Source organism: Chiroxiphia lanceolata, chromosome Z, assembly GCF_009829145.1.
Source record: "Chiroxiphia lanceolata isolate bChiLan1 chromosome Z, bChiLan1.pri, whole genome shotgun sequence".
Lineage (NCBI taxonomy): Eukaryota > Metazoa > Chordata > Aves > Passeriformes > Pipridae > Chiroxiphia > Chiroxiphia lanceolata.
In genome coordinates, this window is record NC_045671.1 from 31,767,570 (window position 1) to 31,794,387 (window position 26,818).

General features: G+C 35.9%; 1 protein-coding gene and 1 non-coding gene across 7 annotated transcripts in view; both read left to right on the top strand.

Annotated features, from left to right (window-relative positions):
* CCDC171 (coiled-coil domain containing 171) overlaps nucleotides 1–26,818 on the top strand; it is a 150,957-nt gene that overhangs the window by 84,906 nt on the left and 39,233 nt on the right. For all 6 annotated transcript variants that reach the window (XM_032676968.1, XM_032676967.1, XM_032676969.1 and 3 more), the window contains 2 exons: nucleotides 13,879–14,024; nucleotides 16,794–16,848. In XM_032676968.1, the coding sequence (XP_032532859.1) occupies nucleotides 13,879–14,024; nucleotides 16,794–16,848 (201 nt within the window). The remainder of the gene's footprint in view (nucleotides 1–13,878; nucleotides 14,025–16,793; nucleotides 16,849–26,818) is intronic.
* On the top strand, nucleotides 11,356–11,427 carry TRNAK-CUU. The gene has a single exon. It is a non-coding gene; the product is annotated as a tRNA-Lys (tRNA).

Below are 26,818 nucleotides of genomic sequence, written 5' to 3' on the forward strand. Positions count from 1 at the left end.
CCCTCAGGCCCTGTCACTGGTCACCATAGAGAAGAGATCATTGTCTACCCCCTCCTCTTCCCCTCAGAAGGAAGTTGTGACTGCAATGAGGTCTCCCCTCAGTTTCTTCTTCTCCAGGCTGAGTAGCCTAAGTGACCTCAACTGCTCCTCATATGGCTTTCCCTCAAGGCCCTTCACCATTGGTTAGTTTGATTTATTGTCTTACTGTCTGCGTTATTATCTTACTGCATTAGATCTTCTCTTGGAAATAAATAATTGTACTCTTTTCTGTTTAGCACTCTGAAAGCAGATCTTTATGTTATGCACAGCTCTACTAGTTTTGCTTCTCTAGTTAGCTTCTAAGATTCAGGGCCCAGGGATTGCCTTATTCTTTTTCCGCTTAGAGATCACCTCATTAGTAATATTGATCCCTGTATTGCCTCCGTCAACTAACGTATTTCTAGGCAGGTTTTTAGGTCTGTGTATTTTCTTTGTTCTGTGTCTAGAACATTCATCAGTATGAGCATGAGTAGTCTGGAGCGCGTGAAGTCAGTACATGGCCTTTAGAATTGTATTTGTGCCATAGTCAATGAAGCAACCAAGCAAATATCACTCAAGTTGTTGAAGGTCTGCCTTAACTCTTCTGAGTCAAGCTTTCTGAAAAATACATAAGTAATAAGCAGAATGGGAGAAAGAATAAAGTTAAAATTGTGGTTATGAACTCTTTATGAGTTTGCATTAACATGAAGGTCAATACAACAGTTCAAAATGCTGCAGTATAAGGCACACAAACATAATTTATGGGAAGCTCTTATTTTGAAAGGGTATTGACATTACTGTTGTGTTATTGTTTCATTCCTCTACATTTCTTCTTTTGTCCAGTTTTGCAAGTTGAATGTTGGTAATAGTTCATTTTAATTTGAGCAATGTTAAGGTTTTACCTTGGAATTAGAATACATATTCTTACCATTGTTTTTTTAAAAATTATGCTACTATACAATATTTTATTGGCTGTTAGAAGGAATATTATTCAGGCAAATTATTTGTTATGTTTTTATAGCAAGAAAATAATTAAATAGTATCCAAATAACTTCTACTTTACATTGGAAGAAGAATGAAAGGAATTGGGAGTTTATTGCATTTATGTGGAATCTAGTTCAGATGTAAATATCACAGAATGCCGAGTTGGAAGGGACCCAACCCTTAGCCCTGCACAAGACCATCCCAAGGGTCACACCATGTACCTGAGAGTATCATCCAAATGGCCAAGGGAGGTGATTGTCCCACTCTGCTCTGCTCTGGTGCGACCTCACCTTGAACATTGTGTGCAGTTCTGGGCACCAAGCCTGACACAGTTCAAGAAGTGTTTGGATGATATTTTCAGGCACATGGTGTGAGTCTTGGGGATGGTCCTTCGCACAGCTAAAGGCTGAACTCGATGATCCTTGTGGGTCCCTTCCAACTTAGAAGATTCTGTGATTTTATTTTGAACATGCTGAAGAGTTTAAGATAACTGAGGAAAGTGCTCTCACCATTAAAGCAATTTTGGTGTAATTTAGACACTGAGATAGAACACTGGAACAAGTCGTGATTTCATAACATCACTTTGGTTAATCTTTGAAAACTAGTAATGACCAGGAGTTAATTTCCAAGTAAGGCTAGGTTTACCCTTCTGTAGGAGATTGTGGGATAAGTTTGATAAGTTTGATCATGCAGATCAGTAATCTGATTCAGTAGACATGCTAGTCTGATTTTGATAGTCATTTTAGAGTCATGCACTTAAGTGCACTTCAGGTGTTTTGTGGAAGATGGCAAGTAGCCAAGACAGGCAGAACTGTGCCTGGGAATAATGAAACTATGTGGAAACAAGTGTTAATAGTTTGGTCTACAAGTTACTTCTCCACAGATGGTTAAGACCTAGGTTTTTTGGGTCCCCTATATTACTGACTGGCACGCAGTGAAATCTAGAACACTTTAGACTTTACAGTATAGTAACATTGCCTATTTCAGAGAATACTCTTTATCCTGAGTCTGTTTGCTACACTGTGCCATTAAAAAAAAAAAAAAAGTTAAATCTCACGTTCTGTTAATGGAGAAAAAGGAAAACTTAAATAAAGTAATTGCATGAAGCAGAGCATTTTAATAGTCTTTTAAAAGTAACTTTCAAGATTTTCTGGGTATTCCATTTGTAGGAACTATTTTGTTCCTTTGGGGGAAGGGGAGAATAAATGGAACAATATTGGGATCTAAAAGCTTAATGGTTTTATTGCTGCACTGTAATTATACTAATAAATACCTCTGTCCATGACCTTGGAATTTATAGTGCAGTGAGAAAGATTTATTGACAAGTAATTTGGAAGAAAAATGGGATTATTGTGTAATTACAGTGTGTGGTTATTAAGCGTATGTATTTACCTAACATTTATCCCTGTTATTTCAAGACCTTCAACAATGTTTCAGTTTTCACTCAGAAATACTGACAGGCTTCTTGGTAAATCCAGTGCCTGGGAGATCTTTGTTATATTATTGGGTCAACTACAAAGTAACTTCGTTACCTTGAAATGTGCAGAGAGGATCAATAGATCTTTAAAACAGCATGTGATTTTTTAAAGGAAATGTTCTAAACCCTATTTTTCCTAGTAGTATAGATATCAATGTGTAGGACTTTCTACTGTACATATACTTGATATACAAGTCCTTTATACATAGATTTGCTTCTTGCTGTTGTTTATCAAGGATCTCTCCAGGGCTTCATCATTTTTTCACCTTAGTCAAGTTTTCCCATGATCTCCCTTTCTGTTTGTGTGAAGTTAACTTTGAAAAGATCTTTATATCTTCTTATGAAACCATAAGTAACAATCTTTCAAATATCTATTGGAATATAATTAAACTATTGGAAGATAATTATGTATCCGACTGACATAAGGCTGAAACAAGAGGCGCACTCTTTTGCACTTCGGTCTGTTTGGCTACATACAATGACAGCAGCCATGCCTATCTTTCATGTAATTTGATCTTTTAATTTAATTTAACGCTCCATTAGGTATTCACTGATTTTCAAGGGGAAGATTTTTCAAAATTTATACCATTTTCATCTTCTAAAATCTGTAACTCTGCTATCTCCTTTGAATTATGAAGAGCATGGAAGCTCTTTGAGATAGTAGCAGGGCAACAAACTCAAAACAGAAATTACTCTTTTATGTTGCCTGATTTTTTATGTTGAATTTTACAGTTTGTATTTATGAAAAATCCAGTGAGGTTCTTGTTGCTACATCTTTTTACTGTCTCAGTTAAAAAGACTTTTAAAAATGTTTTAAAATCTTTCTAGTTTAAGTAAACCCACCTTAATTGTTGGTTTGGGGGGGCTTTTCTTTGTTTGTTTTTTAGTTTGTTTGTTTGTTTTTGTCTGTGGACTTTGCAATATGTAATGAAGTGATTTTAAAATTATGAATTTAGTATTCTCAATTTTAAGTAGCAGTCCCAAGCTTTTACTTATAAATAGTACTTCATTGTCCTACAAGAAAATTTCTGAGATGAGAGAATGAAGAAATAAGTGTTCTTAAGAAAAGTTAACAATAATTTACTAAAATAAATGGTTGTGTGGTATCACCCAATGTGTTTGATGATATGGCATGTTTATTACTCTTGCTTCTGTAGGTGGGTGAAGCAGGCAACTTTCCAAGTTTTGTACCATCATGGTGCCATTTTATTTTACAGTTAGGGAGCATACCAAAAGAGAAAAGTATAAATAATAATTCAATTTAACAGTTGCAGTGATTTATCGCTGTCACCGTTTAACATGCCTCCTTCAGGATCTGTGTGTGCCAAGCTCAGGGAAACTTATTCCTTGTTTAAGCTGCATGTTCTCAGTTGGCACTTGGTATGACTCAAAGCATACCCAGAGGGAAGTGTGGTATCCAATCAATACATCTTTATAGCACTTTGATCTCCTTGCCGAATATTGGGATATAATATATCTTCCATGCTTTTTCAATAGAATGATTTAGAAGTTGTCTTTTTTATAAGTTAAATTTTGTTTTACTTTATCTGTTCTTTCTGCTAAGGAGACTACTCTCCAGCTTTTAATGGATGAAAGAAGAAAGTGACCTGTATAAAAGAGTAGCTCTTTTGGTATAAAATTACTTATTTGTCAATTCTTTCTTATTTTATTGAAGTTTAAAATATAAAAGAGATAAAGAGAATCAAGTATGTGTGTTTTCTCCCTGCAGATAATTCATGCAGCAGGATGTGGCTGGCCTGATATTAAAACAAAACATGGAAACACATACCTGAATGTAGAGTATGGTCAGAACTTTTCTGAAGGGGAATGCAGTATTTGAGTGTAAACTGTGTAAAGTGTTAAATCTTGTGAAGCTCACATTAATGTTAATGCCATATTAAAAAAAAGGTTTGTCTAATTAATTAATGAAAGAAGATAAAAAAATCTTGATGAAACAAGATTAAAACTTTGTGTGGCACAAACTGACATTCTTGGCATTGTCCCTAACTCCTTAATGTGATGGCTCACATTATCGCACTAATGTCTGGTGGAATTGTGCAGCAACCTCTTCCAAGAAATGGCTGCAGAATAACCTACAACAGTAAAAAAAGCTTAACTGGGACCACCAGTGTATTGAGGTCACGGGCAGTATATTTTCTTACTCAGAACTAACTGAACCTTAAGTTCTATTTAGAAAATTTCTTGAAACTGTTCTGAAGAGAAGACATATAGCTAGGGTACGGTAATATTTGTTTCTTAAATATGCTTCTGAAGCTGTGTGTCAGTCAGCCTGACCCTGATGACTTTTTCTCTGTGTCCAGATGCTCCCTAACTTCAGATTGTATGCCTTTAAAAATAAACAGTGGGAATGAAATTGTGATTATTTAGTTTGTAGGTACCATTTTGTTGTCATTGTTAATATTCTTTTTCTGTTGCTTCTTCTTCTTCCTGAATTATTTTAGCTGAGTGTTAACATTTAGAAAGGTTCCAAAGAAATTGAGCGATACAGATCTAATGCAAGAGTATTTTTGGAGAACTTAAAAAGTCTCTTCCAGGGCTTAGAAATGTCCCTGGTAATACAAGATCATTAAGACCAGTAGGACATGATGGGAAACAGATGATTTGAGGCTATGACAGACGACAGACGCTATAATGAAATACAAGAAATTGGTGCAATATATGGCATCCTCATAGAAATCCAGCTAAATACTTTGTGTATGTACATGTGATATAGCAGCAATTGTAAAGTGAAGATAAAATCTTAAGTGCTGTTTGTGTTTTTGTCTTGTATACTGTGTGCTAATGTGCACAATTCAATAATGTATAGCAAAATTAAGCAACAGTATTGCAGAGAGCAGCGTTACAAAGCAGCATCAGAGTTTGCTTGTAAAGTTAGTGCCTCACTTACAGGTGCATGACTGTTATGAAAAGTTGTCTTTTGCTGTAGCAGGTGTAAACCATCTTTTTGAAATCTTGGAATTGTAACAACTATAAGGCTGCTTGTCTACCAGGGTGTAAAAAGAGAAGTGTAACAATGAATAAAATGTAAGATTATCCTTTTCCATGGCACTTATATATCTGATTTAAAGGCGTGATACTGGCAAAGCACAGAAAATCTGCTACTTCTGCAGGGCTGGGTCTTTTCTATTCTGTGGTTGTAGAGAGTTAAGTAGTGCGAAGGGGGAAGAATTTACATTTCTAGGGAGAAAAAAGAAACATCAGTCCTGAGGTAGTGTGTCAGAAATTGAACAAGTAGTGAATGATCATGTACTCATGCCAACATGCATGTGATTCCAAAATTTTGTTCCATTTAACTTCAAGGGTTATTCTTAAAACTCGCAGTGATAAAGCCTGAGTTTTTCTAGAATTGTTTTTGTTCTATTAAGGTGGTATAATCCCTCTCTGCAGCTTTCCAGTGATGCTGTTGCTTTAAGATCAGAAGCCAAAAAATACTCCAAGCAAATTTAGTACAGAGATAAGATAAAGAGAGCAGGTCTGTGCAAGTTTCGAGCTGGCTTCCCGCCAAGTCCCCGAAACTTGACAACAAGGACCTGCTTCCCAGAGAGGGAAGAAAAAAAACGACCTAAGCAGCCAAAGCTATAGCAAAAAAAATATATCTATTTTACATATGAGACAGATATATACAATGAGAATATTACACACCACAACTCCAGAAATCCTAAATAGCTCCCCAAAAGGGGAGAGGAGGAGGGAGCAGGGAAAAGGACAAAAAGGGACAAAGACCAAACAAGTCAACCAGCCAACTGAAGGTAAATTAGCAAAATCTCACCACTTTCCTTTGAAGAAGCAGAATGGCTAGACACGGCCTAGCGCTCTCCCCTCACACGTGGCACATAACAGCAGTCACTGCAGGCCTCAGCTCTAGGTAAGCCAGACCGAGACAGGGACCCACCGTTCTTGAACCTCGCTGGAAAGGAAGGGAGCGAGGTCCCTCCTGCTGCTTTATTTATACCTCAAGTTACGTAAAGGAATAGCATGGAATACTTCCGTGTTCACCTTCCTAGTTCCTTCCTGGTTTCAAGCTGGTCTCCAGGAATGCCTAGAGTGAAACCATCACAAGGTCTTTAATGGCGGCCTCCTGGCCCACAGAATATGGACAAGATATGCGTGCCCCAGGCAGTGGTTCTACAATTTTATAGTATTGTCCATCCAATCCCAGAACTATCCGCCCCCCAGTTCCTCCCCTGGCATACCTCTTTGGAATTTGAGTTGGGAGTCTTAAGATCCCTTTTGGCATCGTTTTCCTCTTCTTCACAGCATGTATTGTCCTTTGGAGCCTCTCCAAGGTTCTGGGCTTGAAGGTTGCTTTGACTAACATGGTATCTAGTTGTTCAGGCCTATCTTAAACAGAGGTTTTTTCTACAAATCAACCTTGAAAAGAAGTCTAAACGTGCCTCAAGAATTTAGAGAATTTGACATGAAATGGGGAAAAAGGGTTTAGTGAATGTTCTGAAGTGTTCTAAAGTATGACAGACTATGCAGCTACATTAAAATTTACATTTACTACACAATTACTTCTAAAATCTACAAAAAGCAAAAAATCTAAAAAGATCAAAGGCATCATTCTAATGTAATTTGCTTAGCTTAGAAGCTTATAAAAATTTCTAAATTATCATGTGCATAAGTTTTATCATGTACTTCAACATTTTCCAAAATGTAGTTTAAAAGTATATCTTATTTATTATCTCTGTTTAGATTACTGTATGTCTGAAGGGCCCAGTGCATCTTGGTATTCAGAAGGGTGTCTCTCAACAGTCCATGAGGGTCTAACCTATGTGTGGGTGGTTTATATTTTGTGATTACTTCCCATAAAAACTTTTAAAGTTTTGTTTAGTTGTACTTTGAAGCTGAGTGAACACAGGATGTCTCTTCTGGAAGAGGTGTTATTATGTGGAATTATTCAGGAAGAACTACTGTGGTTAAATTAGTAAGCTGGTTTAATTCACAATAACTTTAAAACATACACAACTCAATGACTTCATAAAGCACTTTCGGTCATACTTTGCTAAACATCTTGAGCTAATACAGTTGAAAAATATATTCCTTTCTTGTTGATCAGAATAGATTTGCTCTTGAGAAGTGTTTGATGGTAGCAAAGAGATATTAAACTTAGCTATAAGTCTTTGAGGCACTGTAATCCATCCCCAACCACTGCAGGTAAAATGCTCGTGGTGCCTAAACTTACTTGGATGTCTGAGAGCTATGTTTCAGTCAATAAATGAACTGTTGTCTAGACATACATAGGTAATGCCATTTTCTTTCACAATGTGCGTGCCTCAAATTTCAAGTGCCTTTTGTAAGTAAAATCTCTTGCAAAATGAAAATGTGTGCATTTTCTCCATCCCATCCATTGAGTCATTCCGAAATAAATTTTTATTGAAACGTTTCTTAATACTTGGACTCTGGATCTTGTACAGTAGCTGCATATCACAACTGCTTTTAAAGCTACCTGTGCTGTCATTTAAGTCATAATTGTCCTTGGTTGATTGCTTGACATTTTTCTGATACTGATTTGGCTAAACCATAATTTGTGCTCCCATATTATGAGGGTTTCTTATATGAAACAGTCATGAATGATTGTATTTGACATTGTATTAGAAACGTGAAAATATATCTGCAAGTATCCCTTCATTCACCAGTATTTTGTTGGTTATTTATTAAAATGATTGTGCTAGTTGGTATTTGTTTTGCTTAATAGTCCCCTCAGTGCTGTGTGACCTCCTAACACAAGACACTTTCAAAGGCATGAAGAGCAGTTTTGCACCTTGTTAGATACACTGTAACTGTAAGCTATTTTTAACTGCTTCCATGCTTCACATACTTCAGAGAAGAGTCATCGGGTATGTACTTTCTCTCAATGCCAGCATATGAAAAGATTGCTGCTGTCAGGATGGGGGTCCAGTTGCAAAAAGGTTAAAAAAATCACTGTTTTTTTCTGCAAAGCAGATACAGCTCATTCAAGTGTCCTTTTGAGCACTCATATTTCTTTTCCTTGAGAAGTTTAAAGGGCATATGAAAGCATTTGTTGTTGAAGGGATATCATGGGTGGTCAGCCTCAGGTTAGCTGTGCTTGCATGAGCAGATCGCCCACATGGAGTTCATTTCAAACTGTTTTAAGACACTGCTGCAGCCACTGTGAAACACACAGTGAGTCTGGTTGATATTGCAGTTTAGTTTCAATTTGAGAAGTGTAAATCCATCTTTATCCTGACAGAAGGCTAAGTGTATGCCTTGGTTATGAGGGGTTTTTTTAAAGTATTGATGAGACATCTCAGTTATGAATTTTTTTTTTTTTTACTATGGAACTTTTCCCCTGAGACTTTAAATTCCCTCCTAATAGAAGAAACTTTGTTTTTTTGTTCTTGTCAAGTAAGAATTCTTTTCAGAAAACATTCTGTGGAAATGTAGCTGTATAATTTGAGCTATTGTACTTGGTTTGCATTGCAGTCATGGTTAACATTAAATATTAATATAGCTTGCTGTACCTTTTGAATTTGAACCATTTGAAGATGCAAACTTCTCTAGGTTACTTGTAGTCTGTCTTTTGAGGGGCACTCAGAGACCATCCTGAAGATTATATTTGCCAACAAGGAATAATGGGAAGTCTGTTTAATCTGGATGCAGACTAAACTTTCTATACCTTTTTTTCATTGTGAAATTTTATTAGCTGTGTGTGTAGGACAGCTTTCAGAATGTATTTTTTTAAAAGTAATATTTTGCCTCTAAATAGAAAATATACATACTTCATCTGGAAGAGATGATCTGTAATTTCAAAATTAGTTCATAATACACATACTACAGTGTATTTACGTATCTTATACTTCTGTATTGTGTCTATGTAATTTAAATCTAATTTACTGAGAAGTTTAGTCTAGCTTTAGGTGATCTTGGAAAATGCGCTCTCAGTATAAATGTGTCACACATGCTTTGCATGAATTTTAACTGTATGACTGTCATTATTCATCTGGAGTGCTTGTCCATCTGTTATCTTTCAAATAGAGTGCCTTTTTATGTGTAAAGAAAAACAATGTTAAGCTTTGATTTATTTTTGTAACTGGTTTTGAATAAAAAGATTCCTCACTGGAAAACCTAAACTTGTTAAAGAGAGCTTGTGGAAGGACCAAACAAACAGACATTCAGTGAGATTTTTCTTCAGGGCTATCAGTTGCTTAATGTTCTTTCCAACAACTGTTTTTTCATGCTTAATTTTTGGAGGGAAAAAAGCCTAACTCTAACATGTCTCTAAAGGAAACTCCTTCTAAGGGTTCTGATGAAAGCTGAACTGATCTATGAAATTTTGGTAGATGATAAAGGAAGGAGTACAGTGATGTCTGAATTAGCACCTGAATGCATAAACATCTGAATTAAGCAGATAACTGGCATTTTATAGAATGCTAATAAATTGGAGTTTGGCTTCTGAGTTGGTTCAGAATCACTTATGCTTGAAAGTGAAAGCTCAGCATCTTCACAGAACTATGTGCAGACGTAGTAGGTTTTTAAAACCTTCATTCTTCTTATCATGTTTAGCCTCAACTTTCTAACAGTTGTAATTGTCCACAGAAAACATTTCAAGATAAATGCATTATCAGGTTTTGAAATTTTCTTATTTTTGTAAATACTAAGACCTGGGGGGCAAAATAAGGGCTATATTGTGGATTAAGTGAAATATCTCAAGGCTGTGCTTTTCTGATAACTGAACCTGAAGTGACCTTTCTCAGACACAATTACAGAGCTGTATGTTTTTCCTTTAATTTCATCAGGGGTTTAATTAGTATACAAATAAAACTTCCCTTATCTTCCTTTCTACCTAATTGGCTTGTCTTTGCTTATATATGAAGAATGTGAAAATGGGCTGTAATTAGGGTGACCGTGTTAACCTTTTTTCCTCAAATGTACTGTTGCCTAAAGGCCTCAAGGCCTAAAACCAGTGCTTTGGATTATTGCTTTGCAATCACTATGGCTCTCCCATAGGTTTTCTCATGAGCAGAAGGGCTTTGGGTGCTGCAGGTTCCCACTGCTTAACGGGATCTTCATTCTTCTCCCCACTAAATGTTTATTGATTATCTTACTGCTCCACACTCAGCCTCCAACAACTTAATATCAGGTGACAGTCAGGAGAGTTCTCCAAGTAATTAGAGTGGAGCATTGAGGGAACAATTAGGAGCAGAGTTATTAAACTTGATTTATCCTATTCTCTCCTGAACACTTTCTTGGATATCAGAACATCACACTTTCACAATCTACCCTGGCTGAGAAATTAGTGGCTAACCTGCTGCTTATCATTGTTGCCTTGCTGCCTTGAGGCACACCCTCTTGGTTTCAGTCACTCAGCTGGAAATATTAGAGTCCATAAAGTTTATCAAGGGTTTTAATTAGATCAATCTGAAGAAGGGGAAAAAAGAGGCTTACCAGCTATTATTTTATAATACTCCACACTGTATTTGAGCATTTCCAAGGCTTGACTTTAACAAACCACAGCAGCAAGAAGCTTCAAGTAGTTGCTAAAACCACTTTTGGAGCGCTAAAATCAGTTTCCATTTTGCTTAGATATTGAAGTATTGCTGCTAGTCCTAATCCTTTGGAGATTTCTGTAAATAATGGTGTTCTTTTTGAATATAATAAAACTGCTGTTCAGTGAGATACTTAATTTAACCATTTCTGTATTGCTTCATCACCAGTTAGTGTGGGTTGCTGGTCATGCCCCTTAACAGAGTTAGGCTTCATGCTTTCATCCCTGCTATTGCCTCATTAATAGGCTCGTGCTTGCAATGGGTAACCTAGATTAGTTAGCAGCTCTCAGAAGATTTTGACACCTAGTGGATCTCTTCACCGTTAGTGGTCAGTGATTGTAGTGTTCCCTGGTGGTCTAGTGGTTAGGATGCGGCGCTCTTACCGCCACGGCCCGGGTTTGATTCCCGATCAGGGAACTCCTCCGGGCAGATGGAGCTCGTCAGCCCTGTAAGGCCATCCATCTAAGAGAAGGTCTCTCTAAACAAACCTACGTCCTGAGGACCTCGCTGCCACTGTCCAAACTCGCTTGGCCCCGGCAGATGAACCTTAGGATTAAAGGGTGGGCTCAGCTCAGCGCACACTGTGTCTCACCTAAAAAATCCACTGTGCAGGCTCGAAGGGTAATGACCTTTCCCAAATCTTTGTTTGCGAAGACTGGCCATGATGGATGAGTGGTCAGTGATGAAAGCTTTACGTGGGAACAGACAGCTCTTCAACCCCTGTAGAAGCATAACTAGCTTGAAATAAATATGCATAATGTTCCTTTTTTCCTGTCTCTCTCCACTCTTAGACCACTAGGATCTTGGAGCCAAAATCTGTTCCAGCAGCCTCTACATCAAAAATTTCTTGCATCAAAATATTAGCAGGATTATTTATTCTAAATCATCAGAGCTCAGCCTTGTCATCTTAAAAACAGGTTTTTCGATCAGGTGGGAAAGTAGGTTGAACAAAGTGTTGGCACCAGAGACCTTCTTCACTGTTCAATAATTTCTATTTGTCAAAAGCTCGGAATGTGGGCAGAGGGTAGACTTGACTTGGTTTTCACAACTTTATCCTCAGTGCTAACTTAAGCACGCAAACAGTTAACACAAAACACAATAAATGGAATAATATAATGTTCTTTATTTTTAAATTAAAGATGGCTCCCATTATCCATGCTAATCAACATCTTGTTCCTCGGAAAAAACTTTTCTGAAAATCTGATAATTCACTAATTCAGCTGTTCAGACACGGCTTTAGTAGCTGCCAGCAGCATTAGGGTAGAATTTCTGAAAGCAACACTTCCAGTTTTGGGTATCTTTGTGGAGTGGATGAATGATATCTGTGTATTTATCTTTTTTTAGGTGAAAAATATCAAGTGTTCATTGAAAATAATGACCTAAGAGTCAGAATAGAGTAATTCAACCTGGGGTCATTAGAGCAAGAAAAATATTAGCGTTTCTGGGGTTAGAGTTTCTTAGATAAACTTCGAATTGCTTTTTTTTTTTTCATTACAGCTGTGATTAATTTCAGCCTAGATTTTGTAAATTGCTGAACAGACAGTTTAGGTAGCAGTGCTGTACCTTCAAAATACAACGTTGAAATAACTGGATGCTTTTTTGACTTTAGAAATGTGTGAAGAAAACTTACACCAATCAGCAGATTTCAGTTTATTTTGCAGTCTCATGCTGTACTTCATTACTGTGTAGAAATTTTCTCTAGCATGTTATTTTTTGAAGTACCTTTGACTCTTAGATAGGTCTCTAATTTCTTCAGATTAGTTGAGTTCTCAGCGTCCTCCAAATTTTTACCAGCCTTTTGTATATACTGTTCTTGATACATATCCACAGCATAGTACATCTTCTCTATGTTCCACAGTCCAGGGCAAGTACTCCTGAGTACAAATTATGCAGAGCATTCTCAGAACTTGAGCAGAAAACATATCCATAAATTTTGAAAACAAGGTGCAAGAGCTCAGTCTTGCTATTATGCAGTCTTCTCTATTCTTCTACATTCGTTTAGAATATGTCAGGAAATACACCTTTTGTAAAAGAACGTATATAACCACCTGTTATAATTTCTCTCTAAAAAGGCAATTTACAGCTTTAAGTAAAATGTAACATTTAGCAAATTATGAAATCAAATTATTAATACTCCAGTCTGTAAATATATTGATTTATCCCAGCAGAAAGGAGTAGTAACTAGACAGGTTCTTTATTAATTAGTCCTGTGTGCTATTTTTCATTTATTGGATTAATCTGAATTGATTAAAGCATGTTGTGTTAATTCTAAGTCAGAGAGAAATGTTAAAAAATATACATACTATTTTGTATATTGGAAAGCTAATGTTGAAGTAGCGAAAGCACCATGAAATAGTGATCTATTCTTAGCAGGAATTGTGCCAAATTTTACTTGATGCACTAACAGAGAATATTAGATACTTTTTTTAATCCTGAAATTTCTGAATAATGTCGAATATTTTAAAAAATACTTCTTTGTTTATTCCCTTTCTTTGTGAATTCTTTTCTGTAATGTTTATTTTAAATTAAGTATTGAGAATATTTTGTGCTCTTTAATGGTGTACTCTTGATTATTTCTATTGTGTTTAGGACATTTGTAAATATAGTACCTGTAGCACAGTATATGTCCCTGCTTGATCAAAAAATCACTTTATTTTATGAACATATTTGTAGATAGGCCATGTACTACAAACTGGGGAGTTACTGGGTCAGTAATATTTTACCTAGAGAATTCAGAAGACTTTAGTATGCAATGGTCCAAATCTACTTCACAGTCAGTCTGTTTTCCACTTTGTTTAATAGCCTATGGCATAAGCTGAAGTTAATTATTTGGGCTGACAAGTAACTCTGTTTTCTGTCTGCTTGCAGAGGCTCTCGGAGGCAACAATGGAGCTGAGAAGAAGAGATCGATTTCTGCGTCAGCAAAATAGACTTCTTACCCAGCTGGAGCAGGACAAGCGTCGGCTGAGCAAGAGCATCCGTGATGCAGAGAGTGCCCTCTGCACGGCAGCGAAGTGAGCACTGGGACCTTGGGGAGATCACTTAAAACAGACAAATGATCAATTCTTACTTTCATGCACAGGGTTTTAGCCTTGGCTAATGTATTGCTAGAAAACAAAAGTACATCTATCTGTCTTTGAAATTCAGGGATAGTCTTTGAAAAAGAAAACTCTTAGTTCAAGGTACTAGATTTAGTTCAAGGTACTAGATATTATGTTTTCTGTAGTTATCCCATAATAGTGCTCCAGATTCTTGGTCCTGAAATACCATAAGCATTTTGTTTGCTGATTATCTTACTGACTTGACAACATGCCTTTGGCAGATCCTTAATATTCTGTTTATTTAAGAAACGATTGTTTGTTCTTTCTATTTTCATGTCATTTTTTAAATAGATACAATTTATTTATAATAAATACAGAAACATCAGCTAGATGACTGTCTTAGCTGCCAAAGGGACTGAAACCTGTTTTGGACCTAGTCTTATCTGTAGAACAGGATAGATATTTGTGCTGAATTCAGAGAGTTTTGGATTTAGACATAAACCCCATACTTTTTTATACCATAACTTGAAGAGTAGAAGGAAATGTTCAGGGACCAATCTTGAAAAGATTGATAGTCAAAAGGTGTTCTTTGACTTGAATGAGGTTGTTACTAACCTCTTACAGTTATATAGTCAGATAAAATTATAAATCCTTTCAGGCTTTGTTGCCTATTACTTTTATTGTAGTATGCACTTTGAATATTGTTGGTCCATGGCTAAGATTTAAAAAAAGTCCAATTTAAAATTAAAATTTCTCATTATACCTGAGGTTCATTTGACCTCTGAAGAATAATAGCTTAGAAGCTTTAAGGGTTTTATGCAGCAGTGAAATAATGTAATTAATATAGTTATAAGTGAAATGTTTAGCAACCTAATTAAAATGACAAATATTATTTGATATGAGTGTATCAAAGCAGATATGACCTGAAGAAGGATTTGTTCTGAAAAGCTTACCCCTTTTCACCCTGCCCCAGACTATTTTATGCCCTCTAGTAAGGATCATTCCCTGTGGTCATTCTTGTATTCAGAAAGGGTTATTTTAATGTGAAGTGGTTTTAAAGTTGACTTTGTTTCTGTATAAAGTGGTTGAATATTGATTAAGAAAGCTCCAATACCATTTATTGTTTTACAGCTCTTCATAACAATTTTTTTTTCCATTGGAACATAAGCAAAGTAGGTGAAAAAGAGTTTGCTTTTATTTGGAAAATATTATTTTAATACCTATTCCATAACTTGAGTGATTGTGAGCAATGCATGGGTGTCTTTCAGCTTCTTTCCTAAAGTTTTGCAGAGCTTTAAGGACAGCAAGATGACTAGCTCATTCTGAGAATGGCTATCTTAATTTTCTTGAAGTGATGGCCAGCAGTTCTTTCCACTTTCTTCCAGAGTAGGAAGCAATATTAATAAATGTATCTGATAACAGTGAACATGACAGAAATTTAGTAGCCTTTTGGTAATCTCTCTGTGTCGTAGTTTAACTCCAGCCAGAAGACAAGTACCCAGCCAATCTAGTCCAAAGAAAAGCAGGATCCTAAGAAGAGAAAAGTCTATGTGACAGCTTTATTAGGAGTGTAAAAGCCCATCCTACTTTTCTGGCCACCTTTCTGTATTTACTGTTAAGATATGAATCAAGAAATGAGAAAGCAGCAGTCATTCCATGGAGAAAAATGCCATGGGTTTGGGTGGAAGAAAGGAGTCTAGGGGAAGACCTGATCCCTCTCTGCAGCTACCTGAACGGAGGTTGGAGTGAGGTGGGAGTCAGTCTCTTCTCCCAAGTAGCAAGTGATAGGACAAGAGGAAACGGCCTCAGGTTGTGCCAAGAAGTTTAGATTGGATATTAGGAAAAATTTCTTCCCTGAAAGGGTTCTCAACTACTGGAACAGGCTACCAAGGGAAGTGATGGAGTCCCCATCCCTGGAGGTATTTAAAAGACGTGTAGATGTGGCCCCAGGGGACATGGTTTAGTAGTGGATTTGGCAGTTCAGGGTTAATGGTTGGACTCAATGACCTTTAGAGTTTTTTCCAACCTAAATGATTCTGATTCTATGACTTCTGGCTTGGGTGCTTTAAAAGCTCAAACAAAATATTCACATAGCTGGTAAAATAAAAGGCAGTCCTGGAATGTTAAGGTATATCAGCTTTTCTGGCATGGATCCCTTTTGAATTCCTGTGGTGTTTGGTGGTCATGCTGTCCTTTCTCTGTAGTCATATGGTATTATGCAACTTCAATTCTACTTCTGTCAATTGTCATTTGAGACCAAGGTTTTTTATGGCAAAATAACTGATGAAAACTGTCTTTCTTGCCTGTTCTACAAAAAGGTGTAAGAGTATTGTTTCATTCTCCAAACTTCCCTTTTGTAAGGATAGGATCCTTGACTGAACTTCTTTTAGAAATATATGAGAATGTATTCTCTTCCTGCTAAAGCCTGGCCTCCTTTCAACGTGCCTGTTATATCTAAAACTGCATATTTCTTCTCCATGAGCATGACAGTTGTTTGTTAATATGCCTATAATTACAGCTGGTTTAATTGGTAATCCAGAACATTCACCATGCCAAATAGTGGCGGATTAACTATTTTTTAGGGTTTACATTGGAGATGTAAAAAGGAGAGATGAAAACAAACAGTTTGAGTTATCAACAATTACTTGAAAAGCTGTGATAGTTAAAAAATAGCAGAAAATGAATTTCTAAGTTAGTAGAGCTTCAGTTCTATAAGCTACTTTTTTTTTTTCCTTGTAATAGAGACAAAGAATTGATCATTAGTCATATGAAAGCTGTGGAAGCCACTCTTCATAAGGTAAGAATCTGAAGTGATCCCTCTGGTTTGTGTTTCCAAACGTATCAAAGTTTTACAACTGCTTATTCTCAGGGAAGGAGGAGAGTAGAAATTGTTGTAAAGCAACTTCCTTTCCTTAGAGTTTGTTTCTACCTTCAACTTCTTTTATCTTAAAAAATATTCAGATTTAGTGAAATAAAGTGCATTTTTGTACTACAAAACCGTATTGTTTTTCATATAAAACTTATTACAAAATCCACTATCCTAACCTTAATCACTGAGAGCACAATTTCTGGTTACCAAGTGAAGACTATTGAATATCCAAGGCAATTGCTGTGGAGTTAAGCCTCTACTGTGTAAGGCAGCGGTCATTTGCTGCAGTCTCATGCATGGTGGCTATAAAGCCTTTGTGCCTGCTGGTTTAATCTTTGATATATGATTAAAAAAATAAGGAAGATACAGTAAGTGGTAACCTGTAGTCAAAAACTTTAATGATAATTTTTAAAAACAGTTTTAAATTGAGTAATAATCTTAAGTGACTTGCCCTGGTTTAGTATTTTTGAAAGTCCAACAAAGCTGTATATATTAATTATTTGGTAGAAATGACTGTTTTTAACTGTAGCTGTAAAGGTTAGGTTTTTTATAACTGTTTTTAGTCTAGAGCAACACAGAGCAGAATGTTTTTATTACCTTGGAGTGTTAATTTCCCTTATAACATCTTGAATTCTCAGCAACATGGCAATCTATTCCTTATTTTAGTTTCTGTGTTCACCAGAAGTGTTGCTAATTTAATTTTCAGATACCTTTTTCGAGTTTCTCTTTGCTTTAATGTTCACAGAAAATGTCAGAGCCTAAAACTGTGTTTTAGCTGCAGCAAACTGTGCTGGTAGAGACTGTCTTGCTTTGTGCCCCCTCCTTTTTCGTCATGGCTTCTTTCAAGCCTAAAACGTATGCCATGCAAAAAGTGCTGTGTTTTTGCAGTAACAAATGCAGTTCTTGGCATTGAGAATTTATTGTTCTAGATTGCAAAGTTACATTTTTATTTTGAAAGCTGTGCTGTTATATGCATAAGGACTGAAGTGTTTTGGGAAAAGGTTATAGATAAGGTCACATGCTTAGTAGTGATTATACTGATGCAGTAAATTGATCAAGAAACAGCCATCTTTTTGTGAAAATTTTAGTTACCACATCTGCTTCTTAGTTTTTGATGTACACAGTTGTTGAGCCCAAATAGCATATTATTGAGCAGCAGAATAGTTTATCCTTTCTGGTTTGTCAACCTAGAGAATGAGGAAAACATAAGAATTAGATATGACAGGATGCTCCTTTCAGCAGGAACTAAAAAAATTGATTGTAAATAATTCATAATTTGACATACCATTTCTCCTAGAAGAACAAAGGGAAAAAAATATTGATCTTTGTTTGGGAAATATCTGAAATGTAAATCCTACATCATAATGGTAGCTAATTACCTAGCGTTAATGGACACGGCTTATGTGTAAACTATCAAGTTTACACTGTTGTTCTTAAAGGGTTTCTCATACAGTGAAAAATCAGAGCATAATGAAGTGGATGGAATACTAGTAAAGGAAGCCCAAACTTCTCTTTTCTCCACTAGAAATTCTGGAACCTGCTTTTATGTTCAAAAGAGAAATGAAAAGAAAATGAGTAAAGTTCAGAATCATTTGGAGTTGAATATGTATTTATTTTAGCTGCAGTTATACGTATGAGAGTTTGAAATTGAAGATTGTAGTATTTCTACATTGATATATTCATGAACAAATATCCAGAAAATTCCACTGCATCACTTGCAGAATCTGTATTATTAATGCATAATGCTAAATTTTTGCCTATAGACCTCAAAGGGATTTTATAGACATCCTTAGTAATCTTAGTTGGACTGAGGATGAGACAGTATTCTCTGATCCATTAAAGTGGCCTCATTCTTTTCTAAGTCTATTCCTATAAGAATTCCAGAAGGCAGCAATACAGGTACTAGATAAATCTGCCTTTGGGCATACCTGGGTGTAGCATTCAACAAACAAAGCAAGAAGAATCAGAGCAGAAGGAAACAATCTCTGTGCATGCTTCTAATGCAGCTCTAGACAAGGGATCGTTTACACCACTTTCTGCCCCCTGCTGTGCCTGGATGGAAATTCTAGTATCATACATTTGACTAAGTCAAAAAGTGCTTGGCCATGCTTGTGCACAGAATGATTCTTTCAAGACCATTTGAGAGCCACCTTTTATAACCATCATGGATATTTATGGGGCATAAATGTTGAAGAATTTGAGCACTGCATACACTAAGAGAGAAAATATTTTTAGCATCTAGTTCCATGTTCTTCATAAATTACAAGATATTCTTTGAAAGGTTATTTTTTGTCTATCCTGGATCTTGTCACATTAGCTATATTTATCCTACTCCTGGAGCTGAATTATTTGCACAAGAGTTCTTGATATCATTAAAATGAGAGATCTTTCTTTATCTTATACCATCTAAATAGTATGGATAAATATCTAAATGCAAATCAATGTTTTAACAAATTAAAAAACCTCAGGAGAATATAACCAAGGTCAAACAAAGACCTCAAGAGTATACTGGTTTGGCTCAGTTTTATTTTCAAAATATTGAAGATGACCAAAAGGTAATAGAAAAATGATAACAGACATAAAATAATTTTTAATGAAAGAGTTCCGAGAGGAACTGCTATCTACTTGAAGTTCAAACATAAAGAGTTTTCTTAACAAGTCTTCTAATAGAAAGAAAAAACATTTAAGTGAATGTCTTTTTTTAGAATCCATCTGCAGTCCTTTTTTAATGTATGAAAAATAAATTATTTCTTGAAACACTTTCCTCTCACAAAGTTGAGGTTATTATTTTTGTTATAAATACACCCTTCTTATACTTGCTGATAAACTATCTCTTTATTAATTTCTTCTTACTTCTTAATATCAGGTTTGTATAAACAGATTAATAGACATTAGATCTGTTCACTTTCTATAACTAGGTTCTTTAACATGCATAGTTAATGATGTACTAGTTATGGTAATACCATCAGCAGAAGAAATCATTTTACACTATCTCTACTCAAATCTTCAGCTTTCCCTTTATATTGCTTCTTCGTTTGAGTGCTTGTGGTGGGTTAGCCTTGGGCACCAGCCAGAGGCCCACTCAGATGCTCTCTCACTTCTCCTCAACAGGACGGGGGGGGAAGAGATAGCATGAGAAAGCTCATATGTTGAGATCTAGATTGCATACTAGTTACTGTCACAGGTAAAATAGTCGACTTAGGGAAATTATTTTATTTATTAAAATAGGTTTGGAGAGTTTGAAACAACAGTTAAAAAATAAGCATTATCCTGCCTTTTAAGCTTAACTTTACTCGTGACTCCTTTGCTCGTGCTCTGAGACAGAGGGCCTTGCAGTCCATAGTAACTACTCTCTGTTGCTTCTTCCTCCTCATGCTGTTTCTTTGAACCAGTGTGAGCTGCAGACCTTCAAGAATACCTGCTCCAGTATGAGCTCTGCATGACTTTCAGTTCCTTCAGGAACTATCCACTTGCTCTGTTGTAGGATCCTTCATGGACCTCTCCAGGGGCTACAGGGAAATACCTGATCCAGTGGCTCAAGCATTTCCTCCCCACTTCTTCTCTGACTTTGATGTTCAATCTTTTTCTTCCCTCCTGCTCTCCCTGTGTGGTGTGCTTTTTCCACTCTGAAATTCATTTTCACAGCGGGGCCACCAGCAGGGCTGTGGGGCTCAGCTATGTCCTGCAGTGGTCCGTTGGTGGTGGCTGGAACTGGCTTTGTCCCACCTTACAGAGGCTGCCCTCCAGCCCCTGTTGCCAGCACCAGGGCCCCTGCACCTGGTACAGTGCTATAACTGCCTCCTCTTCAGCCTGCCTATATCCCTGTACTCTACACTGAGCCTCTGCTACACACCATTATGGGAAGTTATCCCAGCGAGTCAGCCTTTACAGAGGCAGAAAATTGTTTCTGTTTCTCCTTGTGCTCTTAACTATTAAAATCTTGACAAGTTTTATAGTCTGTCAGAGTTTTCAGCCTGTCGTGGCTGCTTAAGATTTGACCATTTTAGCAGGTAAAATACCTTGTCCTCACAATTTTTCGTAATACCAGTTAGCAACCTATGCATTCTGACATTTTAGAACAGGTTAGGGATCAAAGCATCTATCCAGTTTGCTCCTTTCCTTTTGGCACTTGGTCAGAAAAATTACTCTTCATTCACTTCTGTAGTGCACTTCATTTCTGCTGATTGAAAGGTTCCTATGCCAGCTGGCAGAACAGCTTCCATGCAGACCTGTCAGCAGTCATGCCTTGAAATCCTTCCACTGTTGTGTTTCATTGCCTCGCTGCCACTCCTGTTGTCTTGTCTGAAATGTCCCTAAACTGTCTATATATGATTTCTGAGCCCCACGGTTCTATCAGTTGAAAAAAATAGAAATACTGTATCATCTATCCTGTTGCATACTTGTAAAAAATACAAAGACATCTTTCTTTATCTGATTTAATGATGTATTTTTTTTAATACAGCATGAAGAGACAGTTGGAGACAGGGTGAGGCCATTGAATACTTGAGAATTAGTAAGGTTGTAACATTAGATTGTTGTTACTGATGGGGTCCATAGCAATCAAGTGCATTTCCTTAGAATGGCTGTTTTACAGCCTGCAAGGAATTAATTTACAAAAGGTTTAAGTCCATATACAGGTGACAACATCAGTAAAAACAGTATAAATGCTAATAGTTGTTGGTTTCAGCAAGAAGATCACAAGTTGACCAGGCCTTGGAAGAACAGAACAGTTAAAAGTCTTAAGTTAGCTGCCTCAGTTGGACTCCAGTAGATATGACCTGATATATGTAGGTATAGTGATCAGCCACATTTCTCTCAGTTAACTGGGATCTATAGTTCATCATATTATTTATTTATTATTATTATTTATTGTTATTATTTAGTTATCTCAATAGTAATTTAAAAGCTCTTGTTTTAGGGATCTCAACTTAAAATTTTTCCTAGCCTAATCACACACCCAGAACTGGTTTTTTTATGTGTTTAGACAAACTAACATTAAGAGTGAAGCCTATTTGTGTTCTCAAGGTCTATCCATCACTGTGGCCCTGGGTTGTTCTAAACTGGCCCTATCAGAAGCATATTGAAACAGTGGGTATGTGCAAAAAATCACAAAGGAAACTGAATTAGACTGTTTAAATTCTAAATAATTCCTGTAAGAAGTTTATAGTAGGAAACAAGCTATTATTTCTCTGCGCTAAGAAAAAATGCAGTAAAAATATTACTTTTTCTCCTCCTCCATCTCAAATTAGCACCTCTTAATTTCAGGGTTTGATGAATGACTTTTTTTTCTCCCCTAGTAATCTGACTGTCTTGATCTGTGTTCCTAAAGATCAGTTGTGCAGGACATACAGGTGTTAGCACAGCTGGCTTGCTGATGACAACTCTGTCCATATAGCTGTCTTGTGTGTCATCACTCATATTGTTCAGTGTCATTCTGACCTAGCCAAGCTAAAAATGGTACTCCAGCTCAAGAGGGATTTAGAAACCTTGACAAAGTAAAGATAAGACATTGCCGAATGTCATATCCGTGTGCTTAACTGTTTTCAGTTTAGACATATCTAATATCTTTATATTTTGTTGTTTTTTTGGTTTGGTTTTTTGTTTGTTTGTTTGTTTTTGGTTGGCTGGTTTGTGTTGAGTTGGGCTTTTTTTTTGGTTTTTTTTTTTTTTTTTTAAAGGCTGAATACTTTAGTGTAGTTTCCCTTCAGTAAGGAAAAATCGTTGTTTGGAGAACTGTGGAACTACTGAATACATTAAATGTTGTTTTCTCCAGACATAGTTTCATTTTCAGTCCAAGGTCACTGAAATCCATTCATAGGGAATGTATTATAGTGCACATCTTGCAATCACAGCGAAGCCTAGGTGCAGTGGTCATCATTTGCAAAAAAAACCCCACTGGGTCAAATTAACATCTTATTCAACAAACTGTGTAGTGTATGTGTGTAGCAATGTGAGAAAGCTTGAATTATCTTATGAGTAAGTCTGGGATGGTACTCTGCTTTGAAAATTAATTTCCATAATCTTGACTAATCTGGAAGAGGGAAAAAAGAAAAAAAAAGCCAAGCACACCGAAAGCATCAGTTTTATGATGTTTGAGATAATCATAATGAGATATGAGATACGAGATACCTCATATCTCATATGAGATATCTCATGATATATGTCTCCTTATACAAATGGTGTTATGAAGGAATTAATGCTCTTTTAGAAACCACCTGTGAAATGGCTTGTTTTGTAATTAAATGCAGATTTATATGACAGTAATCAGAAAGGATAGTCTCTAAATCTGTATGCTAATACAGAAATTTTCAGTAGTTTTTCAATTTAGTGAAATATTTGGTATACCTAATTACATTACTTTATGGCTACCTACAGCAAAGTATGTTGAAAAACTTAAAACCTCCACTATCAACAGAAGTCAGACCCTTGGGCTTGAGGATATATTCCGTCTTTTGACGAAAGATGGTGCAATAATCTGCTGGCCTTTAATGAGTACTCAAATCTAATTGTGATGGCCATATAACAAGTGTCCATTCAGCTGTACCATGTAACTCTTTTTCCCTTTCCCTCCTATTAGACACTATTTTGTCTAAGCAAAATATGTTGTGATTTGGTGTAGTTTGGTTTTTATCCTTCTTGAGGAAAATAAAAGAAGTTTGAGGGGTGTTTTTGCAGTTCATTTGACTAGTTTAGTTCACAGCATCATTGTTCACCTCATTTGCTCTCTAATTGTGGCACTAGTTTTCCAGTTTTCAGGTGTTTGATTTAAAATGCCTTCAGTTTAACCTGTGCAAACTTGTCTCAGGCAGTCTTTCTACTTCTAGAGTGATCCTTGATTGCTGAAACATCCTGATGGAAAATATGTTGTCCGGGATTATATAGGCCTTCATTCAGCAATATGCATGTACACTTTTTGAAGTGATTTCCTTGTTTTTGGAGCAGACTCAGACTCTGGTGTCTATTGAGCAACTGATAATAACGGGTTGACTCTTTGATCTAGCAGGGTGCTGTGGTTTGTACTTCTTTGGATATTGCATGTGCCAAATCCCTTATCAAATCCTTTGGGGTCTGTATTCCCTTAATGGGCTAACACTTCAAGTGTGATCACTATTTTCCAGAGAGCCCATTGTATCGGAAAGTAACATTAAGAAAATAACCTGTATTGGCAATTTAGTTGAAGAACTACTGTTATCAGCACTATTCAGTACTATTGTTGGTGCAACTTCCTTCCTGTATATTCACTTAAATTTTCTAGTATAGAGTAAAAAAATATCAATAATTCATAACTAAACATGAAAAAAATAAGAAGTGTTCATAAAGGTTTAATTATGCCTACCAATGTATATATTTTTTTTCTTTGCATTCAAACTGCTTTCTTCTGTTCTAAAAAGTTCTAAAACCATTTTTTCCATTATATATCATAGGCAGAACACATAGCAGTATGGTAGAAACCATTTTCTTTTCACTCTTCTAGAATGATTTGTGTATTTGTAGCTTCTGTTATATCAGTAATATGGTCATCTCAAATCAAATAGATTAAATCAGGGTTTACCATTCACTTATCACCACATCACTGCATCATTGTAGTTCTGCTGCTGCTTAAATTGCAGATGATATGCTATTAAAAAGTATCAGGAAATGAAAGTATAATAAGCCCGAAGTTTTTACTCTCTAGTAGTATTTTTTTAAAGTAGAATTGGTGAACTTCGAACTTATAAAATATTCTCCTATATAGATTACATAGTGAAATTTATATCCATAAATTATCTTATTTTCATAATAAAAATCCATTGAATTAGGCACAAAATAGAAACTAAAATCTCAGGTTTGTTGTACCAGTCAGGCAGTATCTGGGCACAGACATTAGGAAGGCCTAGGCACATTCTAATACCATTTGCAACTTGCTGCATTTAGTACCATATCTCTATTGGCATGATGACATACTGGCTCGAACTGTGTAGAGGAAAACCACAGTGAGCCCAGAAGTGGTCTGTGGACAAAGCTATTGTTATCTTGAATCAGCAGAAAATTTTGAAGTCAATTTTTGGACGTGCAGAATTAGCCCGTCAAATTCTACACCTTGGTTCAGTCAATAACGTAACTTCAGTTTATTATTCAGTTTCAGCTTTGATCTGAATTAATGAATACTTTATTGATTTTAATTTGAGTGGCTATAGTCTTGTCTTCTTTGTTGCTGTCTTAATTAATTAAAAAGTTAAACACCATCATAAGTCACTATGCCCCTTTGTTTTAAAATGTTATGAGTATTGTAGTAGAGTTGTGTGGATCTATTTGTGATTTTGCCTGGTTTTGGATAGTACTTCTGTATGGCTAAACTGAAAAATCTAAGGATCATACTCAGCTACGCACTGTCACAGCACTTAACTATGTTCAGTATAAAATCACTCTAGCAACTTTTCACCATTGCAGCTAAAATTATGTTTACCAAAATCAGAAATAACCAGAATCTTCACTAACATTGGATAAATATACATTTATATAATTTTTCTCTATATTAATTTTAGAGTATAGGGAAGTGGAACTGATTTTAGACATTTTTAATCATTGTAGTAAGCCTGATTAGCTGATTAGGTTTTTTAATTTTAACATTATATCTCTAGCCTAAGGAGATGCCTCAGACAAAATAGCCTTGCTTTAGAGTTCCTATATATATAAAAAAGAATGTCGTTAAATACAAAAAAAGCTCTGAAAGTTGCATTTTAAACCTAAACTACATAGGATGGTTTTCCTGGCTGTCAAGCTTCCAAAAAAACACCCCTCTTATTTAAAAAAATAAAACTACCAGTTTGACCTTTGCATCATAGTTCTCTAATGTAAGTCTGTATGTGAGTATTGTGCTTGCTCCATTAGAAAATGAGGAAATAAACTCAGTTTCCCAACTCTTGTCATTATATTTCTGGATCTCAAAAAGCCAATCGACAGAAGTTATTAAATTAGTTTTTAATTAAGATTTTGTACAAGTATAGTCTATGCCGCATGATTCTGTGTAAGCATGGCCATTGTAGTTTTCCAGTCTTTTAACAGGTAGCCAACTCGAAGACTATTTTCATTTCTAGTGAAACAATGTAATGATATTTGTACAGTATACACCCAGTGTTTTGTTCTTTTTCCTGAATCCTTGTGAGTATTTTTCAAAGGAAAAGTCTGCCTTAATTTTGTATTTCTCAGTGTGCATATTGATAATGAGATTTGCTCTTTACAATCTAAGTATTTGCAAACAGAAAATGTTGTGTTTGGTTTTTTTTGGTTGTGATCTTCCTGTCAAATATCATAATCTTTAAGAAGCTAATATGTACTTTTCTGAAACAGTGGTATTAATGGCATATGTTTATCAAAATGCAGCCATTTTAAAAAATGGGTTTTATTTTTTATTGTTCAGTGAATGTCAGGCCCCAATACTGAAATGGAGAGTTTGAAACTAATAGGGTTAAAAGGACTTCTACTGTCTGTACTGTGTATGTATTATACCTACATTGCTTATACATTGTTTTTTTCCCCCTAGTATTAGCAATCTGCTTTTGTACTTTGACATAGGGATTTCCCTTGTGAATTTTGTCACAGAAAAAAGAGAATCATCAATATCGCGGTTAAACTTGACTTTCAAAGCTAATAGTATCTCATTTGGGGGCTGAAATTTAATAAATTTTCTTTGATTCTGTTTGAGTTTTTAAACATCAAACAATGAATTGGCCAGGGTGCAGTAAAATATTTAGATCTATTGACTATGGTTCAGAAGGGTAGAAGGCAAAACACTGGTGGTTTGATGTTGATAAATTCTTAGTACCTTAATCCACATTAATGTTTTCTTTTATCTGTGTGCATACTGGCAGCAAAGACACTGAAAAGTTGGTATATATAAGCTATAAAAATGTAAATT